Raw genomic sequence first — 10,485 nt, forward strand, 5'->3', positions numbered from 1 at the left:
TTCGCTTTGCCAGCCCCACGGAGGAGCAAGCCCGCGACGCCTCCCGCGGAGAAAACACTAGATGCCGGGCGCATCCCGAAGGGAGCAGATGCAGGAGGCACTCCAGGGCCTAAGGACTCACGGGGCGCGCTGCACAGCAGGGCACGGAGGACAGACGCTTGAGCTTTAGTGTGACCCCAGGCCAGTGCCTGCCCGTCCCAGTGTCACGCCAGGCCAGTGACTGCTCGTCCCGGCCTCGATTTCCTTCTGCGGAGTCTGTGGCTCCAAGCAAGATAAGGCGCAGTTCGGGCCCAGCGCCAGCGTGACCTCTATCTGTGCCTTTACGTGTGTCCTGGCCGGGCTGGCTCCCCGGACGTAGGCTGCGCCTCCCTCCTTCCTCCCCCTCGTCTTCCCTCCGCGCCGCCCCACCTTCCAGACTGGGTGGCTCAGCAAGGCCAGAAAGGGTAAAGCAGTCACCAGCGTGAATCCCTCCTCGAGATCGGTCATTTATTGCTTCTGCCCGGCTCTGGCCGGCTTCCTTCCTTTCGTCTCGGCTATCGAGTGCTCCCGTCTGAATCTGGCCGGGAGCCGAGGGCCGCGCCAGTTCGGCCCATCCTTTGCTTCTGCCTGGCTCGGCTCTCCGGCTGGGGCTGCGGAGAGAGCGCCGCGATCCTCTGCTCGGCCAGCAGCCTACGCCCCCTTCGCCGCCGCGGGCGCTTCCGGTTCCGGTAGCCGCTAGCCGAGTGTATCCGAGGCGCCTGCCATGGCGGGGAGCCGGTTGCAGACGGTGGGGAGCGTTTTCTCGCGGTGTGTGCTCGGAGGCGGGGTGGGCTGAGGGCGCCTCCCCCGGGATGGGGGCTCTCGACCGGTCGCGCTTTTTCTGGGTGGGTGTGAGTAGGGCGAGGCATTCTCCAGAGTGCGGAGTGGGAGCCGGGTGAGGCCCTCTCGTGCTGTCCGCCGTCTCTGAATAGGTGTACTTGACATCACTCCCCGAATGTACCTTTCTCGTTCAAGATTGCACCTCTCCCCCTGCCGGGGTGGAGGTCTGTGGGAAGAGGAAGGGAGGAAGATGCTGATGGGCCCAGCTGGAGCCTCTATTTTCCTTGACTGGACGGGGATGGGGGGAGGGGGCGTGGGACGCACCTGAGAAAATAGAAGGACTTAACCCCTGAGCGTTGTTAGGTTGGTTTTGGAATATGGAAGTATCTTACCTGTAGGTGGGGAACACCCGTGCTGCGGCCTCCTTCCGGTTCTGTGTTTCGGACTCCGCAATCCCACTGATGCCCCAGGCTGTGACTAGACTGATTCTTGGGCTTAGACGGGCTGTTGTAACTGGCTGCCCTTCGTTATTTTTCCTTCCTTAAGGACTCGGGACCTGATTCGGGCTGGGGTGTTGAAGGAGAAGCCCCTCTGGTTTGACATATATAACGCTTTTCCTCCACTGAGAGAGCCGGTCTTCCGAAGGCCCCGCCTGAGATACGGCAAAGCCAAAGCTGCCATCCAGGACATCTTGTACCCCGAGGATCGGATTAGAGCGTGAGTGCAAAGCACCCGTGGTGGACAGGAGGTAGCGCGATTTCAGAAGGAAAGGTTTGGCTAGCAGTCGGGTGACTTCCAGGAATTGAGTCAGGGCTTTCCCTGTGGAGAAGGTCTTGACTATCTAGCCTGGTGAGGGAACCAGTGCCCCTCCCACATGTGAGAGAAACAAGTTCTGGGAAGTAGAGTCTGGAGCTCAGCAACGGACTGATCATTGCAGTTGTAGCTGCCTGTTTCTGTGCATGGATTAACACTCTGCTAAACCCTCAAAAACATTCTCTCATTTAGGCCTTACTTTAACCCTACAGTATTTTGTCTCCATTTTATTCATAGGACTATGGGGTTCAAGGAAGTGAGCTTGCTGAGAATTCAGTGGAAGAACTTTTTCCCTCAAATGTTGATGCCAGTTTTTAGTACCTAGAATTTGTAGGATTCCACTTCTCTTAAATATTAAGATCAGGGATTGTACTTTAGTCAATTTAATATATACACCTTATTCTTATCTCTATTTCTGGTTATAAGAAAACAAAACTCATAAAATCATTATATTCTCATTTGAGGTCCAGGCCCCTTTCTTTTGAGGAATCTCCTCTCTACCCCCCTCCTTGCCCCCGACTCTCCTTGAGGTAGTAAAACAAGTATGTTCTGCTCTACGTGGAAATTTTCAGAGTAGGACATGAGATCTTTGGGGGTATTAAATACTTTGACAGCACTTTTCTGCGCAGGCTCATTGCATACACTTGGAAGCATTTGGCAGTTTGCAAGGCCATATTGCAAATGCACATACCTTGAGCTAATAGTACTGTTATTATGAATCTATTCCAGACTTGCATAGTGCACTAAGAAATATTGATAAAGGTAATCATTGCAGCACTCTCTAGAGTAGCAAAGGATTGGAAACAGAAAAGTTCAGTGATTTGAAATGATCTTTAAGAACTATTAAGGAGGGGCGCCTGGGTGGCTCAGTCGGTTAAGCGTCCGACTTCGGCTCAGGTCATGATCTCATGGTCTGTGGGTTCGAGCCCCGTGTCGGGCTCTGTGCTGACAGCTCAGAGCCTGGAGCCTGTTTCAGATTCTGTGTCTCCCTCTTTCTCTGACCCTCCCCTGTTCATGCTCTCTCTCTATCTCTGTCTCAAAAATAAATAAACATTAAAAAAAAAAAAAAAAAGAACTATTAAGGAGAAGAGGCAAAGGCTTAATTAAAGTTATTTGCTCTTAGCTTAGAATATGAATTGCCCCTTCTCATTCTGAGGTGGAATCCACCACTGACAACAGGAGTTGAAATCTGGGGTTCTGTCTTCCATAGAATTTGTCCCTTTGTCCTCAAATGAATCACTTTAATTAAAATAACTTAGTGATCTTTGTCTTGCTCTCTCAGCTGGAAGAATTTTCTCCAAGACTCAGATTTGCCCTTGGATAGTTAAAAATATTGCACGGAGAAACTCCTTTTATTTCCTCTAGAAATACCTTTCCTTGTAAATACCTTTTTATTATGACTGGATATTTTAGTTGATGTCTTTGATAAAGATTATAACACCATAAACAAATTTAATATAGTTCAAGCCAGGGCAATAGAAATATTCTTCAATATTTGATTCTTTTTGGGCTGAACACAATGCCTAGTAAGACTCAAAATAAACTTGGTGAATGAAACAAAAACAAAAAAAAAAAGGAGAAGAGGCAAGATGTACTAGAGTGTTTCTTGTCCTTTGGGTTAAATTACACAGCTTGGAACAGGGAAGGATAGATGTGTATATGCTTATATGTTAGGAGAATGTTCTTGGATGAATGCAGAAGAAACAGATTGGTATTGATTCCTGGGAGGGTACTGGGGGTGGGAGGAGGTGAGCAGGAATGTCACTTCACTGGCTACCTTTTTGTAACATTTGTTATATTTACCATATGCATTACTTAAAAAAAAAAAAAAAAAAAAAAAGCTTATGCTTAGCCTAGTAATTTTTCTTTACTTTGCTCTTGGCCGTGATCTGTAGTTGGAAATTTATATTGTGTTGTTTGTATTTTCTAGGAAATTTTATTCGGCCTATGGATCTGGTCAGAAAGCTTTTGATCTGTTCAATCCAAACTTCAAGTCTACCTGTCAACAGTAAGCCATTTTACAGGTCCTGTGTTGGTTGTTGTTTTTTTTTTGTTTTTTTTTTTTGTAAGGAATTTAGTTCCCAGTGTGAGGAGTTTCATTGAATTCCACTTGAGGAAAAAGATGTTCCTGTAGGCGGACCTGTTGAGCCGCTTGATGTTGTGTAACAGCACATCTTGATGACTCTCCATGCACAGACCTAAGATGTGACTGCTTGGAATTCCAGGTTTGTGGAGAAGTACGTTGAGCTACAGAAGCTTGGAGAAACAGACGAAGAGAAATTATTTGTGGAAACAGGAAAGGCTTTATTGGCAGAAGGTGTCATTTTAAGACGAGTAGGAGAAGCAAGGACTGTGAGTATTTTGTTATTAAAATTGTTGTTAGATTAACTGCCTGTTCATTAGAGGTTAAAGGAAGGCTTGGTTTTCCTTCCCCAACCTTGGTTTATGTCCCTGAACACCGGGTCAAATATTGGTAGATTAAATATACTGAAACTTGAAAAAATGTATACACATACACACACACATATATACACTGAAATTTTGTGATAATGACTGCTGCTTGGAACAAGTGAGTTGTCGTTAGGACTTTTGAAATTAGGTTCTGTAGAGATTTTTATCATGTGTATTGCTTGTTATAATAGAATCTGACCTGGAATATAAATGTTCCGTTTTTGACTCCGTGATAGAATGTGCTTAGTCATATAGCTTCAGCCAGTCAGTGGAGTGAAAATGACAGCATCTGTGTGACATATTTCTGTCTGGTCTTTTAAGCAAAAGGCAGGTAGTCACGTTTCCTGGGAATCTGAACCTCCGGATGTGAAATCCCAAACAGTGTTGGAAAACAACAAGCCTCTGCCAGAAGCTCTACAGGGCCAGCATATGGAGCCGTCGGAGGAACAGTCGAAAGGTCTCTCACCTCCCTGACGAACGTGTATACTGACATCCAAACTGTATTCACTGGATGAATGTTGAACTGTTTTTAACAGTGGAACTGTGTAAATGTTTCTTGATCTCTAAGGCATTGTGTTTGCCTTCTTTCCGTTCCTATTTCTAGGTTGTCATAAAACTCAGTTTCATGGTTTGAATGAACTTTTATGTTAGGATGGTATTAAATAAAGAATTCCCTGGCTGCTTATAAAGTAAATTTACTTTAAAATTGTAAATAGCATAAGGAAACCTTTGTAAGTATTGTTTGAATGAGACTCGTTCTGAGTAGGTTTGCTTGGGTTTCTGTGTTAACATGTGGGTTGGCTCTATTTGATCCTCTGGTGTCTTTTTTCCATCAGGCTTTTACTTGTGCATGTGGCATGTTCCCTGGGCCAACTGTTTCTGTCTGCAGATAATCTTTACATTTTTCTCTGGAACTATCTTGATCTTCAACTTGAGAGGCTAAGCTGACTTGTGCTTTGTAGTAAGAGTGAGAATCTATCACTGACGATGGACAAAGGTCAGAACTGTAACTTTAATTTCATAGATTGAGTGTGCTGGAGACAGTTAGCATAGGCCTGAGCATAGTAGTCTGCTCAGTAAAGATTTGAGTAAGTGATTAAATCCAGCTAAAGACTGAACTCAGAGGACCTCTCTGTAGATACCTGGATTGCCAAGAGGGGGCCAGCTAATTGAGATGCTGTTGTCCACCAGTGTTCACCTGCCTCCCTGGTGGTGTGATGTGCTTACACGACCTTATCAACTGTTCTGCTTTCTTCATTTTCATATCTTTTACTGAACATGTGAAATATTCCTTTCAGTTTGTAGCCCTTTTATTTGTGATCAGGCCAGTGGTTTTCAGCTACTAGTAATAAGCTGCTTCATAAATTGTTTATTTTATGTTATTTTAATTATTTTTTAATGTTTATTTTAGAGAGCCACAGACAGCATGAGTGTGGGAGGAGCAGAGAGAGGGAGACACAGAATCCAAAGCAGGCTCCAGGGTCTGAGCTGTCAGCACAGAACCCGACACGGGGCTCGAACCCACTGACTGGGAGCAGTTTTCAGCCACGCTGCATCCTCCTGCCACCTTTATCGCTGTTTGGCAATTCCTCTTGTTTGGGAATGCTTTACTTTTATTTTATTTACTTGTTTATTTTTTAAGTGTATTTATTTTGAGGGGTGGGAGGGGCAGAGAGAGGGGGAGAGAGAGAATCCCAAGCAGGTTTCACTTTGCCAGTGCAAAGCCTGACACGGGGCTTGATCCCACAAACCGGGAGATCGTGACCTGAGCTGAAATCCAGAGTCAGACGCCTAACTGACGGAACCACCCAGGCGCCCTGGGAATGCTTTACTTTTAGATGGGAAAGTAAATCTCATCCATTCAACAACCGTAGACAACCAGTGAGTGCCAGGCCTTGGGAGGAGGGCTTAAGCAGGTGGAAAAGATGATCGTGCTCTCAGAGGAACAGTCGGAGAGTCACTCATTATTTTTCTAAACCCTAGGTTTCTGGGGTTTAAAAGGCAGTTTCTTTGCCATAACGATGAGAACATTTTTAGAAAGTTGTTGCATACTTTTTTTTTTTTTTTTTCTATTTTTTAGAGAGAGAGTGTGAGCCGAGGAGAGGGGGCAGGGAGTGGGGGAGAGAGAATCTTAAGCAGGCTCCACACCTAGGGTGGAGCCTGGCATGGGGCTTGATCCCACACTCCCTGGGATCATGACAGGAGCTGAAACCAAGAGTTGGACGCTCAACTGACTGAGCCACCCAGGAGCCCCTTCACGTACTTTTTTAGAAAAACTATACATGCACGTGGTTCAAGATTTAAAGGTAAAAAGCTGGTCTCCTTTCCAAAACCTGTTCCCAGCCACCTATTTGCTCCCTCAAGGCCACCATCATCACCATTCCCTGTTCAGAAATATTTTGGGCATATGCATGGGGACACTGTACCTCATTTGCTCCCATCCTCTGTATGGATGCACAGTGATTTAGTGAGTGCCAAGGTGACAAAAGTGGCTGTGTGTTTTCTTGTGCTGTAAACAGGCCAGTGTTGCTGTGGGTGCATTCTTAGCAGTGGTGCTGCTGGACTCGGGAATAGCTCGTCTTTACTTCTGATATTGCCCTGCATGGAAACTGCTCAGTTCTACTCCTGCCAGCAATATAGGGGGATGCCTGTATCCCCACATCCTCACCAGTACATTCCAGTCTTGTTAAATCAGGCAAGGATTCTTCTGTGAGGACACCCTAAGCCTGATAGAAGGGAGAGAGACTAGCCCTTATGGCAAACTTCCTTTAGGTTGAATCTCAGTGGTCAACACGGTGAAAGTCGTGAAGTTTATCGGGGATTTCAGAGCTCTTCCCCACAGTTGTGGGGGCAAAAGCCACCGTCGGGTTCCTATAGGGATGTTTGGGGAGAATGGAAGCGTGACCTCATTCTTGCCTTAAAGAGCTTAAAATCTAGCTGGGAGACCAGAGTGACTTTGGAAGCCATAAGATGAACAGGAATCCTTTTAAATTATGATAGAAAATTACAATAGAGCTGGGGGGAGGAGCCAGGTCTGGACCAGTTCAGGAATACGCACAGAGGGCCTTGCAAGGTGGGAGCAATTGGAGAATGTATGCTGTCTCCTCTGTCAGGAGTGCCCTCCCTGCCACCACGGTCTTCAGAAACTGTACCTTCACTGCCATTTCCAAGTGATGTCTGCTCAGAAACGTTAGCTGATGTTCAAGTCAGATCTCAAGTCCCTTATGGAGTCCCTTCCAGGCCGCACTCATGCCCATCATTCAGTTGGCACACCTGGCCCGCTGTTTACAGTCCTTGCTTACCTGGTTGTCATTCCAGGGTTCCTCTTTCTTCCTTTCTCTAACCCTTCCTCTCCCCTCCCTTCCCCTCCCCTCCCCTCCCATTCCCTTTGTTTTTCTGGCAGTTTTTTCTTCTTTTAATGTATATTTATTTTTGAGAGAGAGAGAGAGAGCCCAAGCAGGTGCCATGCTGTCAGAGCAGAGCCCGATGCAGGGATAAATTCACAAACCACGAGATCGTGACCTGAGTGGAAATCAAGAGTCAAATACTTGATCAACTGAGCCACCCAGGAGCCCCAGGGTCCCTCTTCCCATCCAGAGTGTAAACGAGTGTGGAAATTCTTACTTGTACCCACTAAAGCATTAAACAGAGCTTTTCTAGAGCAGGCCCTCCATGTGGGTTTGCTGAACTCAAGCCAAGAAGGGTCCACGTCCAGGTTACAGTGCAGTTTACGAAGACAAGTTTGAAGATCCGGGACTAGCTCTGGTTCCTCCAGTTTTTGCTGGTGTGACCAGCAGCCTCAGATTACAAAATAGGGGTAATGTTTGCCTCTTTGGCTTCTAGATAGTGTTGCGGAAATTGAGACAGACTGTAAAGCTCACCTGTAATATTACAGTTGCTTTCATTACTCTTGAGGAGTAGTGGGAAAAGGTTTGAACAGATAGGCTGGGATCAGACCACGTGGCTCCAATAACTACTCAAGAGTTGTTCCGTTGGCTGTAAGAAAGTTTGAGCAGGAAGTAATGTAGTGAAAGCAGCGTCAGGTGGAAGGAAGATTTGCTCAGATGTGATCCAAAGAATGGGATTGGCGGAGTGCGCAGGGAAGGGAGAGGGAGGGAAGAGGAGGCCCGTCAGACTTGGTCTCTGCAGCCATCCCAGTTGGAGGCGGGTTCCAAGGTCACAAACCCGAGTGACCAGAGGAATATGTGCCTCACTAACAGGCAGCAAGGTTGGGAAGAGGGTGGTCCTCAACACACTGAGTTAGGGGGTGATGCTGCATCATCCAAGTGGCAGATAGAGATGAGTTAGATGTCTGGGAGATGGGGAGGAAGTCCCTAGCAAAGGGTAAAGGTTGGAGGTGGGAGAATGAATGAGCTCTCCAAGGGGAGGATAGAGAGGTATGGGATGCTGGGGGCTGAACCAGGTGAATCCTCTTAATTAAAGGACAGAAGGGACAAGAAAGCCAACAAAGGCAATAGGTCCCACATCTTCCATCGTCTACATAGCAAGACTTTAAAGTGGTTTTGGATTCACAAGGTTTTATAGAGTTCTTCATTTCCTTTTGTTCAGCAGGCCTGATTCTTGATCATGTGTCCTTAAAAGGCAAGCCCTAGTGTTTTTCTAATTTTGTGTAATATTTAGTGTCATGTTTTCTGATAATGAAAGTGGTTTTACAGAAAAATCAGTGCTCCCATAGGATTCCTGATTTTATTAAAATGATAGCCTTCCCTGTAAATAAATGGTGGCTTGCCACTTAAAACATCCTACAGCTTCCATGGCTCAGTCAGTGAAACTTCTGACGTTGGCTCAGGTCATGATCTCACCGTTTGTGAGTTCGAGCCCCGCATCAGGCTCTGTGCTGACACCTCAGAGCCCGGAGCCTGCTTCAGGTTCTGTTTCCGTCTCTCTGCCCCACCCCTGCTCGTGTTGTCTCTCTTTCTCTGTCTCAAGGGTAAAAAAATAAAAACATAAAATCATTCAAGTGGAAGGGTAAGATTTTCTCTGAGCCTAGCACTTCTGCCCTTGGGAATCCAGACAGGCACACAGCTATGACCAAGTATGGCTCTGAACTGGGCTGTCAGTTTTCCTGACCGCCAGGGCACTAGGGCATATGACATGATGTGGCTCTGACAGGTGCTGGTACTGCCTCAGAGGCATGCGGAGCTGGGAATGAGGAAAGGTGAGTGTATGTGTGTGTGCGTGGGCCGGGGCATGCGATTATGACTTTGTTCTGGGTCTCCATGTTCCTGAGCTCTATTCCAGAACAGCCAAAAGGTAGAGGACTGACTGGCGGGGTTGGTCACGTGTTTTGAAGCTTTGCCGGTGCTCAGTGAGATGGATGCCTGAGCAAGTTCAGTGGGCCACTTGGGGTCACCTTGAATGGTGGAGGAAGGGCACCTGCCTTCCCGTGGGCAAGACGGGAAATGGCTTCCGTGTCACTGCTAGGGTAGTGCTCCGTGGGGCATCTTGGTCTGTGACTGGGTGAGTCTGGTGCTGGAGTGGTTTCTGGGGAGATGCCGAACGCGACCGTTGTTTTTTGTTTTTGCTACAGCACTCAAATGAAAAGGTTGCTAGGGGAAGGCAAAGGAGGCGGCAAAGGTGAGTGCTACCTCTTCTCCAAGATGTCGCCAGCACTGACCTCTCCGGCCAGACGTATCACAGGAAGAGGACTTTTGCTGAATGGTAGCTGACAATGAAATTACGTTTTGGATATAGTTTTAGCCTCGATTGATGCTTTTCTTGGACTGGAAGTTAAATGTCAGTCACCTGACCTTCTAGTTGTTCCGTTCTTTTAATTAAAAGATGGTTCTAAGCAACATCCAGTAGTGGTCTATTTATTATTTATCAAGCATTTTCCTCCCAGCAGTTAGTGAAAGGTCAGTGGCTTCAACGGATGCTTTGTTTTTGGTGAGTAGCTTAGATGAAAAAGATATACAATCAATCTCTGCTCCCTCCTGTTTGCTCACGGGCAGGACACTGTTTAATAGTCATTGTGGCATTTAGATCGCAGGCCTCTGAAACATGCAGAAAAGTGCATGTGTATCCCTTGCCGCTGAACATTTCTCCAAAAGTAAACATCAGGTTGTGATTATGGTTAATAATGAGATATTGATTGTTTGAAAATGTCACCGCCAGGGACCGTTGGCCCAAGAACCACTAGGTGGCGCTGCGCTCATGCTGCTCAGCCACAGTAATTTTATTACCTTGCCTCGGGGTACCTTGCCTTTCAAGGTTGGCGAGTGTCCTTGTAAAATACCGTTCTGGCTGAGATTTAGGAAGCTGAGGTCCTCGGGTGCCTGGGATAGGGTAGAGATGGGAGCAGAGAGGCCACAGGACAAATGACAAAAGCCTGCAGGGGGAAACCGACACTGCGCCATCATGGGAGCCGGAGAGGAGAGCGCTAACTGTGCGGAGCCCCTACAG

The 10,485-nt window shown here is 47.0% G+C and overlaps 1 protein-coding gene across 2 annotated transcripts; it reads left to right on the plus strand.

Moving 5' to 3' along the window:
* Window positions 1–632: 632 nt before the first annotated feature.
* Window positions 633–9,880, plus strand: MRPS23 (mitochondrial ribosomal protein S23). 2 transcript variants are annotated; one of them, XM_047832703.1, is made up of 6 exons: window positions 633–786; window positions 1,345–1,515; window positions 3,542–3,619; window positions 3,837–3,963; window positions 4,384–4,519; window positions 9,614–9,880. In XM_047832703.1, exons 1-6 carry the CDS (start codon window positions 743–745, stop codon window positions 9,622–9,624), a joined length of 567 nt encoding a protein of 188 aa, XP_047688659.1. In that variant the 5' UTR covers window positions 633–742; the 3' UTR covers window positions 9,625–9,880. The 2 variants fall into 2 exon arrangements, with proteins under 2 accessions (XP_047688659.1, XP_047688658.1); XM_047832702.1 differs by lacking the exon at window positions 9,614–9,880 and having other exon boundaries at window positions 4,384–4,751.
* Window positions 9,881–10,485: the final 605 nt, after the last annotated feature.

Source organism: Prionailurus viverrinus, chromosome E1 (assembly GCF_022837055.1).
Source record: "Prionailurus viverrinus isolate Anna chromosome E1, UM_Priviv_1.0, whole genome shotgun sequence".
Lineage (NCBI taxonomy): Eukaryota > Metazoa > Chordata > Mammalia > Carnivora > Felidae > Prionailurus > Prionailurus viverrinus.